The following is a 15850-nucleotide window of genomic DNA, read 5'->3' as shown; positions in this document are numbered from 1 at the left end:
TCAGCAGAGCTAGCTCTTTGTCATAGCCAAAGGCTAGTTGGACAGCCCTGGCTGAACCATTAAACAAATAAGAACATGTTGTGACTGATCTTCTTCTGCACTTCCATTAGGTTTATTTGATATAAATATGAGGTCGGTAAATCATTCCATAAATACAGCAAGACTGAACATTTGGAATATTATCTTTGAAAACACAACTGCAAACAATACTCAAACAAAACACTCGGGCACTTTTAGTAGTACACATGTATCCAATGAGAGGCATGCAGGAATCTGCCACAACAGCAGGACAGAACTGCAAATATGCTAATTCTAGAAGATAATACTGCAAATAACCTAACAGATGAAAGTCATAGCATATTGTGTGTACGTTTAGGCCAATTCCCAGGCACACATTGGGAAGACTTGCCGGAATTATTAGACAACCTGACATTCCACTACCATGTGGCCACTTGTCCACTGTAGGTCTGACATATCAGGGTCCTTCATAGAACCCTTTCAACCAATACCTAAGGCTAAAATATCCATACTTTAAATTCCTGCTATTTGCCAAAGAATCCTCTGTTGTACATACATGCAGGCTATATGAGAAGTTCATACTAGCATCTGGAAATGCAGATGAGCTTTTAAATACAAAAGACAAATGAGGGGGGATATAGGACATTGTCTTTGCTAACATTCTGTGCTTTAAACATGGCTGAATAATGGTACCATAAGATCAATCCCTAGACTGTAGCTACAGGACGCAAGGTTAAGTAATCAAAGGTGTTCTTCAAAATAGAATATTATGTTAATCACAGTCCCTTTCTGACCACAGTTTCAAGCAATTAGATATCTAGAAGTCTAACACTATGATATTTCTAGGACAGTTTTGTTAGGCAAAACTGCATTCTTTATCATTTTTACAGTTAAGGTATTTCTCTAACATTTTTGCACACATTCATCTTGCTTTACATCAGCATTTTGTTAATTTACCACACTGTATTAAAATTTCATTATAGTTTAAAATATATATTAGGATATTATGTTGTTGAAACTTAAAATCACTTAACTAAAATTACTTGATTTCATAGCATTAACATATTTTCTGGATGGTTTGCAGACTTTAAAATGTTATTGATGACACAGATGCAAGTTGTAGACTCAGAAATCACAGAATCCTTCTTGTACCTTCTTCACAGTCATGAGATGTGGTTTAGTTTATTCAGGGCTTGTGATACAGGTGGATGTTCCCTCTCCATCCTCCGTCTCTAAGTTGGCAAGATGAGCAAAATTTGTTCCGATGTTAAGTTGAGTATAACAAAGCTGCAACTGATTGTTCCGCCATGAGCACACTACAAGTACTTCTGGACCTTGAACGTGTTGTTGATGCCAGGCTACTTCTGGACCTGGAACATGAATATCCGCAGGTTGATGTTTCTGGCGGCGAGCAGCTTGTTACACTCGGCGGCGGTGACCAGGGGGAATTCGTAGTAGTCCGTCTCCAGGCTGTCCGAGGAGAACTGGAAGCGCTTGACGGCCGCCTCGAGCTTCACGTCGTCGTATGGTCCCTTCATCACCAGGAAGTTCATGTCTATACTGGTGTTCACCTGAGTGTGGAACAATCAGTTCACAGTTGAGTCATTAGTACATTCTCTGTATTTCTATGATAAATTGTTTAATACTGCTCCTCATACCAACTGATTTTGCTTTTCAGCAGTCGAGGACCACATCTGATTCATTTTAATTGAACATTTTCACACAAATTAGAATCATTTCAGCACAATTACAATCACAAAAACTACGTGTTGCAATAGTTAAATACAGAAATGGCACATATTTACAGATAGTAAGCAAGCCAAGCAGTTTTTCATCAAAGTTTGTTGAGACAGACCTTTGACTTGAGGATGATCTGGTAGCTGATCTGGCGATGTACTGTCAGGTTGGGCTCGCGATCGTTGTTGTTGATGCGCGCCTTCACCACCCAGGTCTGGTTGAGAACAGTGAAGCGGGGGCTCTCATAGTAGAGACGTGTGATGAACTCATCCGTACGGTAGGGGCGTAGCTGTATATCTGCAACACACCCACAGTATACTGGTGTCAGCATCAGGCAAGACCCATGGTTATACATGGACATGTGATAAACAGCATTAAGTATAACTGCTACAAAGCATTTCAGAGAACATGCAATGGCATTGATGAAACTATAAAAAAACTTTTAAAAACGGCTTCCTGACAATTTCAAGCTGTCTTCAGATTTTTAAATTCTTGTACTTGCAGCCTTGTATCTCTGCTGGCAGAGAAGTTTGATGCAAGACTGTGCTATAAACAAAGCATGTCCAGGAGAGAATGGGACTTCAAGTGTTCAGTTTTAATCAGAAGTGTTCAGTTTTATTTTACTGCTGTTTTGAAAAAGCTGAAAGGAAATTGGCCTTGATGCTTGGTACCTACTTTTGCAACTAGCTGATCATCAGACTTATTTTTGGTGCCAAACAATCAGGTCTCTAAAATTAAAATAACTGGCATAGATGCACTGTGCAACTATCAAGAATTAAGATACAACTTTGCTGTCGTAAACAACACACTTTTGGGGTTGACCAGAAAATGTTTCAATGATTACAAATCCTATAATCATGCTTTAATTCAATCTCTTTGCATTTCTGACATTGTTTGGAGTAAATTTGCAAATCTCTGGTGAATCTGACTACAATTTCAAATACTAGTAATTGGACAAGTACTATTATAATATTATAAATAATTAGATGCTATGTGCTAACAACTTTTATCAATAAGCTTTGTAAATTTGGTTGGGTCAACAGGTCTGTGAGATGGACAAAGGAATGTTTCTCAAACATTTAATAAGAATAATGACACATATATCTAAACCTTGCAGAAGTGCAGGTAATACAAGCCTCATGGTTATTCTTTCACAATCTTTCTGACAGAGCCTCTCAAATTCAAAGATTTTTTTAATGCTGTGCAATTCTCCATACAGCAATCATTATGCATTTGAGGGTTTAATTTTGAACTTCTGTAAGTAACTTTTTACCACACAAAAATTTCAGCGTGATAACTAAAACTAAGATGGACGCTTATTTTGTAATTACTAGACAGTACAGTCTGACTCCTGCCATAGTTTGTGTATAAATATCAAGGAGTCACAGTTAGCTGCATCCAGCCATTGCTTGTTCCCTGAGTGCATTGCCATGAATCATGTTATGAGTAAGGGTAATGTTGTACATGTGGTCCTGGACAGGTCAAATAGTTCTTCTGAAGGAATGCTATGAACTGGTACACATATTACCACAGGAAGAGCTTTGCATGTGTAAATATCATGTTCCTGAATGTCTAACCTTCAAGAATGCAAATCATGACAGGAAAAAGAAAAATCAGCTGAACAAATGTTGGTTATCATTCTCAACAATTTCTCCATATATAGATGTTGAAATTTATAGGTTAAAACTCAAAGAAATATTATCGATATTGTTCAAAACGCTAATTGGTAGATTACATCTGGTAGACTCATGAATATCCGATCAAGGCAAAATACTGTTTCCCCATACTGCAGCGTAACTACAAAGTCTTTTTCAATACTTCAAAGTTTGTACAATGTCACATGCCTTCGATTTAAATAGACTTAAAATTTGTTACGTTCAGCCCAAGAAACAAAGACCACACTATAAGACATAAATTTGCAATTTCAATAATCCAATCAGAAATCAAGGTCTGGTCTTCAAATAGTCTTGAAACTTCTCATTTTCAGCCCAAGAAACAGAGACAAACCCACACAACATGGAGTAAATTGGAGTAATCAATCGGAAAATAAGGCGACACTACAGTGTGGTTGCTTTTAACTATGCAAATACTGATTCAGAGTAAGCAAATCAGAAATATCCTGTACTTCTATCATAATTTATGATTATACCACTATCTCCAAGTCCAGACCGGTGGCTCCACCAGTGTGCATACTAGCCTCTACCAGGCTCTATGGATCGCTGGAAAAAGGTAGAAATTATTCGATTAGATTTAGAGTGAATAGTATGCTAAGAGACTCTAGAGAGTTGGCTACGGAGGGAGGGTCCAATAGGCCACCAAAGGACCCTCTCTTCGTAGTCCCTTAGCATACTATTCACTCTATTTGGCCAATTTCTACCACTTTTCCCGCGATCCACGGAGCCTGGTAGAGGCTATGCTTTTGGAGACATATTCCTGCTGTGACACATGTGAATCTTGGTGGTAGCAACGCATCAAAACACATAATTACATGGATGCTGAACAAAAAGTCAGGCTTGAGCTGTGGCAATGTTTGGAGTACTAGAATTTGGTCACCTGGTCCACATGACAACATTACCCTCAGTTTACCACTCCACGCCAGCACACAAACAGAATAAGTGCATAACCTAGGCTCATTCAAACTTCTCACCACACTCCTTATACTCACACGTACAGCTGCCCCTCTCATCTCACACAGAGTTAGGGCTTTGTTGGGCCAGAGTGTTCAAGACATTCTACTTTTGCACAGTTTTCCAGTCACCTCTCTGGGGCTCCGTTGGCTTGTAACTGGGCTTTCACACAAAGTTTTTCAATGCTGATATAAAACATAGCATCAAAGTAAACTTTGTGTGACATATTCATTACAAATAGTGAAAAAAAGACTCAATACCTTGCTTGGTTTTTGTGATATATTTATTATGATTACTGCATTTAAAGATAGTATCTTGGGATGAACAATACAATAATTTGTAATTGATGCATATACTGTACATAGCCTTTCTGAGGCCGTAGTGGCAGTGGGTTGTTATCCACTGGATCTAACTTTCTAAGGCATGGTCTTGGAAGGCAGAGCCCAACCCTCTCCTTCCACTGCCTTTTACCTCCCCAACCGAAGTCAGGTACCCATTTTTACATCTGGATGGAGTAAGGAAAGTCGTTTAAAGTGTCAAGGGCACAACATCGGTGGCATCAGTGGCATGACAGAGGATTCGAACCCAGGACCACTGGGGTTCTGGGCCAAACACTCTAACCATTACACCAACATGACGCCACATGTATGTGCAGATACACATTTACAACATGGCTTTAAATAATAGATTCATTGGAATCCATTTCAAACTTCAAAGTGATGAAGACATCAGTCGTGTCATAAAAGAAAGCACAGCCAACTTTCAGGTGAACAGATACGGCTGCAAAATGAGCTGCATTAGCAGAAGTTTGTTTCTTGCCCTTTCCCTTCTGGTGTGTCAGACTGCCGCTTCTGGTCCAGATCTTTTGAGTGGATGGTTATATTAAACAAAGTAATTCCTTCACTGCTAGAGCCAGAAAGTGCTGCCACAAGGCCACCAATAGAAACTGCCAGAATAGATCCTCTGTAACAGTAATGTACAAGTCTCCTTGCAAACTAGATTTTGATGTTTTTTTAAACTAATATTTTCCTTGGTGATAGACAATACTTTTCCAAGCTGTCTTCTGTTGCCAGTGTTTAAACTTGATTTAGTTTTCTGTGCCCTGCAGTGAATTCTCCAGTTGTCTGCACTGATGTCAACACATTGTCAAATGTTTAGCCACCAAAGATGATCCTTGGTCTGGACAATGTAAAGAACAAAATTCTGCAGACATCATTTACTGAAATCATTGATGGCTCTGAACGGGTCCTGAGGTTTTGATGGTATGAACAGTCCAATGTAGGCTATTTTCAAGTTGATTCTCACAGTTAAGGACCAATATTACCTCTTCCTGATGGAATGATCCAGCACGATCACCAACAGAATCATCAGCTGACTCGCCACTTGTCCTTAAGAGTTTTGGCTCTCATTCAACCAATGTTTTCTCAAGATGGTAGCCACCACTTTCCGCTGATCAGACTTTCTGCCTTTCTGGATGCCTTAATGGATGACTAACACCTATTACAGATTTGCCTCTGCTCCCTCAGACACTGTCCCGTGCACTGGCTATAAGATCTTTCTTCTGCTGAAGCCTAGTTCTTGTAGCTTCTTCTGGAAAGAGATGTGATGAAGCCACAGCAGCTTACTCGACTCAAAATGAGCAGCAGGAAGCTTTCCATCTTCCGTCTCCAAAATGGTCTCAATTCAGTATACGGGATACTCGCTTCGCTCAGTTTCTCTCATGGACAGAAACCACTTTGTCAGCTCCACATTACCACCTCCTTCACACTTGCACTTCCAGGAACAGATTCTTCAGTGTTGGCCATTGGTGTCACTGTGTTTGGATCATGGCATGATAGCCTCAGCTGCTGCCACTCTATTAGGATGTTGTGCCTCCATCATCGTCCATGTGAACCTAGGTTTCTTGAGAGTACAGAATGGTGTAACTTCACTTAGGAATATGCTGAAGGATGTTCTTCTGTGCACAACAGTCTGACAGGTCCTTGCATCACAGACTCGGTTTGCTGGTGTTGCCTGCAGGTCCACGCTCATCACCACAGAAATGAGAGGTTCCACATGCCAAAAAAATCCCATTCCCTTTGACCAAAAGTTTCCCAGCATGTCCATTTTTTGTTTAAGGATCCACCATTCTGCTAATATACATCATTAAAAACTCAATTCTTGTAATGCCCTGATGGTAGAAAAGCATGTCCTACTGATTTGAAACATCTCAGAAAAATAATTTTCTTTGGATTTTTCTACAGCATTTTCAATGATCATGAATGTAAAATGTTTGTAATTGATTTTCTTCCAAATTTGATTAACAGAACAATTACCAAATGAACAAAAGTCTACTTGCACTAATTTCTTGTTATCCTTGATTACAACTGAATATGAACCTAGTGTAGTGAAGAAGTGAGGATTGTTGTATATAATTATGTTCCCACAATTGTATATGGTTATGTTCCCACCAGTGTTTTTTTAATGCCAAGTTATGCCAACTATCAGACTAACTGCACTTCTGGCCAGATGCGGTAACTAAGATTTTTCATAGGTGGTGTCTGTAGCATGCAGGTATTATAGCTTTTCCGGACAATTTTTTGTAATCGTCAGAGTTTCAAAGTTTTATGTTTAGTTTTCAGCTTGGTCTATTAGTGTAAGATGTAAGATGTAGATGCAATTTAATCAAAGGTATTGTCTATTATGCTTAATAGGGGACTGTCAATGACCACTAAACTTTTGTCAGAAGGAGGTTGGAGATAAATCATTTACTTCTGGGTCCTTTTCTGACTACAACTTTGCAAGCCTAGAGAATAGTCTGACTTAGGAGCATTATTAGTACTTGCACCTGCACTACAGATTAAGCAATTTCTGTCTTCAGCCACTCCACTAAAGGTGTACAGCTGATAGGACATTTCAATACATGATACATTATATGCTAGCTGAAGTTGACTGTAAAAAGTGTTAGAACCTGATAGCTGCAAATAGCAACAACACTGGATTTAACAAGTTACAAAACCTCAGGCACACCCAGAGAGGTGAAAGTTGTCAAAATGGAGGAAAAAAATCTGGAACACTCCTGCAAGAGAAAATGAGGAAAGAATGCTTGCTTCCATTGGCTACTTACTACCAATATCAATATGATATCTTTCAAACAAACTAAATATACAAGTGTCAGAGGATGAATGGATGGTTGGGTTTCACTTATGTCAGTAGACTCCTTAGTAAAACAACCGCAGACATTTCGTTAGAAAAGAACTACACAAAAACAAGGTACTCAGTAAGTGAAAAGCTCAGCAATCAGGTTTCTAACCAGCGAAGCCAATCTTCTCAAAGGAGAGGAGGTTGAAAATATGGTTGAACAATTCCAGTTCCTCCTTGTGCTTTAGGTCTATTACATCCAAGGCCTCCGTTATGTCTGCCCCACTCTTTTTTGGATGGCAACAGTCCTGTTCGTGTTCTTTGTGCTCATGGAACGGTCCTCTCCACTGGCAGCCAATGCGACGGTACTTGCAATTTGTCAACCTATTGATGTTATGGTTGTTAGAAAGGCATACTTCATTGTTACAAAACGTCAGCAAAATCCATAAGGTCTGCTCTTTGTTTCACAAAGTTGGGACATAGATACACATCTCAAAGTAAAAGTAACAGAGTAAAAGAAAGTCATGGAACAGAACATGCATGCAACTGAGCTAGGCAAAGTTGCTAAACAGCACAGAAAAATCAAGAGACATCTGTGTATTGAAGCAGAGAATGTTCACTGCTCTGTACATCTAAAGGAAAGGATATGAGTATTCATCCACCATGCAGAAATCACAGTGGACACTTCTTTTGTACCCTTAAGTTTCTTTGGCCATGGAGCAAAGTGGTTCACAAAAATTTTGAAAAAAAGCTTTTCATTCTAGACTTGTGACATGTGAAAGTTACAAAATGTTGTTAAGAGATACTGGGGAAACCAAAACATTTTCATTTTCAAAAGGGCATTGCCTGAAAGAAAATCATACCCAAAATTTGAATTATTCCTCTTGTTTCTAAGTGAGATCGCAATTTTCTTGAATGATCCACGTACCTCCAGGCTGAACAAATTTACATAATAAAGGCAAATTGTTGCCATGTTACACTGGACATTTTCTCTCCATGATTTTTAAAACCAAAAAATTGAATCAACTACTGGATCAGTCCATTCCAGATTATTACTTAGTATCATCTAAAAAATAGTTTTTTAAAGAGAAATACCTCTTGATTTCAGAGCTCACATTAAGCTGATAGCAAAAGGCATGCGGATGGATTCCGATGGAAGGACAAAGATTTTGGGACTTGGAGTGAAATGACTGTCACAGTGAAATCTCTATTAGTCTGGGAAACTAAATTTTGTAGTCTGAAATCTGAGTTGAGAACACTCGGTAAGACTGGGTGAACACAGCTTTTCTCAAATTAAATGTAACTTGAAACATCACAGATAGATTTTCTGTGTTTGTGGTGAGTAATTTGATGTGGAGAGAAAATAGCTAATTTGTAGGATCTGACTTCAAATGGAACATATGAATTACAATTTTGTTACAGCAGAAGTCATTTGGCTTTTTCAACAGAAGTTAACTTTGAGCAATTTCTATTCTTTGAATGCCAGGAAGTTCCATATATTCCATTATGCTTAAATATAACCTTCTGCAAACTGCTGTGCATTTGTGTGCATGACATTTGAGCTTATATACAACTGCCCGTTGCATCAAGTGCTGTTTGAATCCAAATGTAAACATCCATCAAAAAAACATTTTAGCATAATTGAAAAAAATCTGCGTAAACCCAGAACATACATCCAAGATGCCATACATCCAATATGCCATAATACGTAATTCCTTTTTTGAGCCACTTTGTGCAAGCTTTCAGCATATATAAGTAGCAACCTCTCTATACTTATTTCAAAGTTTTTGCCAAAAACAATGAAAATGTGATAATTTATAATTCTTGAATGTAACTGCTGGGACTACAGCTGTTCTCCAGTAGGCATCTTGGAGTTCGTCATCATCATCAGTTGGCTGTTGACCACAGGTTTCACTCGCATCTGTTGACCTGCAGGCAGCATAGGTATGGCCTTCTGCATCCTCCATCATCTTCTGAAGCATGGATTCAGGCTGCTGCATCATCGTCATCCTGACAGTGGCTGTGGTCTCCAGCTTCCCAACCCCAGGTAAATAGGTGGATGGAGCTCATCCCCAGAGTCTACATCAACATCATCCACGGTGAGGCTGAACATCATCATCATGGTACTGTTGTCTTCTCCTCCCAATCTGGCAGGCAAATTTCTACACAAGCAATAATCGATTGATCGCAGCACAAACTTCACTGCTTTTGTAACGTCTGCTGGTGATGGACTGCTGACTGCTGCAGCTACATGGCTGTTGATGCTATGTTGAAGTGATCATGTCAATTGGTGTTGGCACTGTATATAGTAATCATTTGTGATTTTAGGTGGCTCAAAAAAGGAACTTTGACAGTTGTGATTTTGTTAGAGTTATGTTTTGATATGAATATGACTTTTGAGATTTCACTGTGTTCAAATAATTAATCAGCAAAAAAGTATGGATGCTGAACCTCTTTGCTCCATGGTTAGATGCTCCTGAGTGCATCTATCAGGTACCAAGAGAGAAAAAGACAAAAAGCTACCATTCTTGTGAGATTCTACACACTGTACAGTTCCAGTGACACTCTATGCTTCCACATACAGATGCTGTATAGAAAATAACATGCACCTCATCATCATCATAATCACAATCAAACAGACAGCAATTGCTAAATGTCCCTGTGCTACAAAAAGGCCTATTGACATTCTCACATTAATCATAAAACAAAACTGTCCTGTCCAGATCGAGACTATCAGGTCATTCAACTGTTTGTTGAACACAGGTGGGCCAGTCCACTTTCGAGGAAAAGGAAAATGTTATCAAGCTTTCAACAGACCACTTAATAATATGTATGTTCGAAATGATTTTATTATGGTTTGCTTGGGCATTCCTCAAAATCTTTGACAGGGACACACCTAGCCTGATAGTCTTATTAGATTTATTCCTTTTTTTTTCAATGCTTCAGAATCAAAACATGTATGCCACCAGAATATGGTCTGCTCTTTAAAAAAATTGTCACCTTAGAAAAAATGTGCAAGAATGATTGGCATCTTATTATACAACCTACCTCTCTTCATTTTGTAATGTCATTAGATTAATAAGCCAAATGATACTATGGACACCATATCTTGCCTTGTTATGTTATTTAACCACTGTAGGTAAGGTTTTAATTAATAAACAGTAGCTAGCACAGGTGATATGCACACTGTCAGATTTAACAGGAGCTCAACACCCCATTTCTCCTACTTTTGACAATATCATATTGATTTTTTTAATGACACTGCATTGTACCTCAGGGGACAAAATCAAAACAGCATTAAATATGCATGCTTTTACTGGTTTTATCCTAAAGTGGGCCTCACTACTTGAAAATCAATGTGGGTACAAAATAGTCCAAAACACCAGGCATATGCGAGCAATTTCACTGCTATGCCAATTATGCCATCAACCAAAGTTACCATGATCCAAATAGTCTAAAGTTCTTACTCTACGTAATTACAATATCACAGTATGTCAGAAATATCAATGTCATTAACATGCTAGTTTGTGTAGCATCAGTTTTCTGCGGATTTGATAGGTCTGATAATTGCTGGAATCTATAATTGCTGCATATATTGTCTGGCTGGATTATTCACAAGTTACAAAACAAGCATTCTTTTCTGATCAGTATGGCTCAAAAGGTATCGATCGATTTTACTTTCAAATTGGTAGTGGATACATGTAGTCTTGCACAACATCTGGACTAATGTTAAAATATTGACTGCTTCGTCCCTTTCTTCTTAAGATTCTGCAGTGACCTTCCAAACTCAAATTTGAAAGTATCCTTTTGAATTGATGAGAGAGGTTGTATATTCAAATTCATTGCTGGTTGTATTTCTTCATTTGGGACTACATTTTGGTTAAAACTACTTACACTGTGAATGACATGATACAACCCAGACCAGGACAGGACAATTATAGTGGCCCATGGCACCATACAAAGTTGGCCACAACAAATTATGTCCTAAAACTTGCAAGAATTTTAAAATATGTAGCACTGTGTTTGCAACAGCCAGATTCTTTAATCCTAACTAACACTTGTGACATGTAATATATACTCTGCACAGTGCTCAACGTTGCTTGGTAACTTTTAGGAATTAGATATATCAGGTATTTTTTCCTGTGCAGCAAAAACCTGTGAGATGGCTTGACATTATATGTCGTTCTCAAATTAAACCTGACTCGGCCATGTTCTCATCCTTCAGTTTGTATAAGACCAGGAAGTCAGATTTCAAAAGCATGCAAAATATGCAAAGATGTTTCTTGTGCTTGTTTTCAGCAGGTACTTAAAAAATGGACCTCAACCGGGTACCGGTATTTGATCATATTAAGATACTATTATAATAATAATAGTTTACTAGTTTATATAATAGAGATGGGACTTGCTCTGTGACATGTAAGTTCAGTAAAGGTGAACATCTTTAGGCATAGATTACTAGTATGTAAATTTGGGCTTCATTTTCAATAGGTCTACCAATGAGGAAATGTTACATATGGGGTAATACAATAGCTTTTTGCCAAAGGATAGGAAGTTGGCACTGTCTTGCAATCTAATATAAAAATGGTGGAGGAGGCCATCTTTGGATATGGGCTATGCTATTTAGGGCCTTGTTTGCATGACCAATAATCATGATAATGAGAACTTGTTTGTATTATCAAGGGTATTATTGAGTATGCAATTTCTCATCTTATTTACATATCAATGCAACAAACCAATAAATTCATCAAAATTCCAAATATTTCAGAAGACTGATCATGGTTAGAGTGTCATCAACATTGAGATGCATGGAAATTACATACCCCTACCTGTTAATGTTAAATTTGCTGGCAAATATTGTTCGAGTAAGATCATCATCTTCATGAGGTGAGCCATGTTCTCAATGGACATAAGAATTTGAATTATCATCATTATCATGTCAGCTTCCAATTTTGTAAAGGGAATGGAATATATCATGTGTGCTTGCTATGCTAGTAGCTCTTCAAGGTGAACCTGACATAAATCATCTGTATCAATTTTTTTCCAATTAGCCAAGACCTATGTCAGCATTTCGGTGATCGACAAATGGGAATTATGATGTGCCCATTTCTGAACTAGCCTTACATGACTTTCAGAATTTGCATGAGGGAATGGAAACCTGTAACATATTTCTATTTCTTTAACATCATTTTTCCTGATGCTGTGATAGAATCTATAAATCTCAGCAATAAGAGCTTGGCAAGGATATGCCTTTTGTGACTTAATAGAACTTTTGAATTTCAGTGAGCTGCAAACACAGTGCTACTGACTGTAAAATCGGTGTATGGTGCTACTCATGGGTTCAACAGCAGTAATGTGTATACCTATCCAATGTCAGTGTAGGTGAACATACAGCTGAGGGCTTGGGCACAGGTACACTCCCCCGTGGCCCACATAGACAGACATACTGTACCTGTCCTGGCACTCCTCAGTCTTATGCTTCTCCAGTTTGCTCCGAGGGTACTGGCAGCTACAATACTGACAGTTTGCTGGCAGCTCGCTCACTGCCTTCTCCACAGCCAGGTTGCGGGAGCAGTTCCCGCGACTGATGTCCGTGCGACATCCCGGGCAGGACGCCTGCTCATCCTTCAGCCTAGCATCCGCTAACAGGTGTGTAAAACAGCCTGCACACATCAGGTGTCCATTTGTACACTGGGGAAAAGTAAAATGAAATAAAAATCATCAAGTTGTTAAAATTATAGGCATTTTGCAGCAATTTTTAACTCTTCCATGAGTACTTTCAATACAAGTGGCAAAGTGTAAACATTTCTCATGAATTGTTTCCTTCTAAAGAAGATATGTTAGCAATGAAAAAGAAACAACAGAATTGACATTGTTGCACAGAAGAGATCTTGTACCTCATTTTTGTACATCATTTAGTTGCGCGTGTGTGTTTATACAGGGCGGTGATTCAGTACTGTAAGTGTAAGACCAAGGACATTATATAAAGTCCTTGGTAAGACCTTGTAATCAAATGAGGAAAATTGGTTTGCAATGTTCTCGTGTTCATGTCTACAATTCTTCAATTTGCCAAGATGTTATTTCATCCCGATCAACCTATCATTTGTAAACAGATTGTATCATCCCAATCCCCCCTCACCCATGGCGGTGTGGTGTTTTACAACTACCGTTAATTATTTGTTTTTCACCCAACAATAAGACGGGTTTGTTGACAGAATGATGTAATCTCTTTCACCTAGATCATGTGACCCAAGTTCTACCACATAATTGGTCGAGTCTAACCAATCAGGAGCGTGAGAACCTCCAGGGGGCCTGTCAAGCCAAGGATTTCATCATCACAACAAATGTGTTACAAATTATCAGTATTCAGTCAGTGAGAATAGAATCAAGTCGATTACAAATAATGGTACTATGCATACCTTTGACCACAAATTGCAAACCAGGTCCCATTGATAGAAGTCCAACCATTACTTTGCTTGCTCCAAATTATGCACATTTTCTGCATAGTTACAGTCAAGACCAAACGAACCATCCTAGTTCAAGACAAATATGGTAAGACAACCCAAAAGTCCGAGGAGCCCAAATATAGCACTGTCAGCATGTGAAATCATCACGCCGGGTGACTTACAAATATTTAAATTAGTCTGGCTTGACTGCTCAACTGGAAAAGCAAAACATAATGACATCACCCGCCTAAACAACTAGAGAATGCTGACACAAACAAGATTTACGTGTAAAAAAAAAAGATCATTGCATAGAAAAAATTGCTTGCTTTTGATTTCGCACAGAATACTTGTATACAGCCGGCAGATGGAGTTTGATCGGAATTTGTTTGTGAGATCGAACCTGGTAAACAGCAGATTTGGGCAGGTCCAGGCAAACAGTGCAGCACAGAATTCCGTTCAGTCTTCTCTCGAGTCTGTCTTCCTCGGGCCGCTTCCCGTCCCCGTACTCCTTCTTTGCCTTTTTCTTGACTGGTTCGACGATTTCCACATCTTCCTCGCGAGAAGTCGACGGTTGTTCGGAACTTTCTTCAATCTGCGGCAGCTCCTCCCCTCCGAGGTCAGCCATTTTTGTTGTTCTGTGACGTCAGATATTTCGTCATAGATATGCAAATTTTGTTGCAAAATGTGACCAGCCAGTTCTCACACAAAAAGCAGGAAACCTTGCCAAAGAGTCCGGATTTTCAACGCTACAATCGACCCACCGTTCCAGAGTTGTAAATTATAATTCCTGAAATGGTTCCAGCTCGTAAATCGCTGGTCGTGCTGAACAGGTGCAAATGTCATAGCAACTGGAGTCACGGGACAAACCACTAACATTGTAGACTACAACCAACGAATGGGACGGGCCTGTAACACTCACCTCTTCATCATTCTCCTCCTCATCATCAAAGTACCTCCTCATCATGGAACAGAATTTGCCAGCTTTTCAGATCCTTCCTCTAAAATGGCTCACTTAATTAGTAGTTTCCACACGAAATCGAGGACAAAACCCCCTAGATGATAATGAAAAAAATACAGTTTATGTGTCTGTTGAAGCCTTGGCGCCTAGCGCCTGCATTTATTGTAAGCGTCGATAGGAGGCCCTCTGAAAACTTGTAATCTTCAATGGGGGTTATATGTTAGAATTTCGTCACGTTATCCAAGGAGGTTATCTAAGCTTGTACCGATAAAAATGTTGTAATCATTCCTCCTGACGGATGGTTTGTTTGTTAGAGTGTTGACATATTTGGATATCCAACAATAATAATTGCCTTTTTTTCGGCACCTAACGTTACGCACATCCGGGAAGGGCATCATTGTTATATTCCCCTCGTACCATTAGGAAAGGTCAGGAAACCTGACCATTTTTATGCTAATGAGGGCCTCGTTCGCATAATTTATGCATAAACTTGAATTTTCCTTACCGTATAAGCTACGGATGTCATATTTGAGTTTTAGGTACCTCTAGGAAAGGTGAACGCACCTGTCTATAAATTATGCTAATGCAGACCTCATTTGCATAATTTATACAGAAACTTCATAATACCCTTACAGCCAATGCTAAGGATGTCATATTTGAGGTATAGGTAATGGGAGGGGAATATCCTGCATTTTCCCCAAAATGTTGCTATTCTAGTTGGAGTTGCATACTATTCTCCAATCAGAGGTTTCGGTTTCGGGGCTAGAAGTTTACCTGGATGTCAGACCCACAACACAGCTGGACCCACAATAACACCCCAAACGATAGCTCTGCCCTGCTGGGAGAATAGTAGCCTGACGAATCGCGCTCCTAGTGGCCAGCCGGCCTGTAACCGCCATGGGCTGGGGGTCAGTAACCTCCGGCCGAGAGCTTGTGTAAATACACGG

General features: G+C 39.2%; 1 protein-coding gene across 1 annotated transcript; it reads right to left on the bottom strand.

Moving 5' to 3' along the window:
• Window positions 1–90: 90 nt before the first annotated feature.
• LOC136439269 (zinc finger TRAF-type-containing protein 1-B-like) lies at window positions 91–14887 on the bottom strand. The gene is made up of 6 exons (XM_066434589.1): window positions 14865–14887; window positions 14346–14580; window positions 12952–13190; window positions 7675–7886; window positions 1874–2052; window positions 91–1589 (listed from the first exon to the last, which is right to left on the bottom strand). Exons 1-6 carry the CDS (start codon window positions 14885–14887, stop codon window positions 1377–1379), a joined length of 1101 nt encoding a protein of 366 aa, XP_066290686.1. The 3' UTR covers window positions 91–1376.
• Window positions 14888–15850: the final 963 nt, after the last annotated feature.

This window comes from Branchiostoma lanceolatum, chromosome 7 (genome assembly GCF_035083965.1).
Source record: "Branchiostoma lanceolatum isolate klBraLanc5 chromosome 7, klBraLanc5.hap2, whole genome shotgun sequence".
Taxonomy (NCBI): Eukaryota; Metazoa; Chordata; class Leptocardii; order Amphioxiformes; family Branchiostomatidae; genus Branchiostoma; species Branchiostoma lanceolatum.
This window is presented reverse-complemented; position numbering and strand designations above follow the sequence as displayed.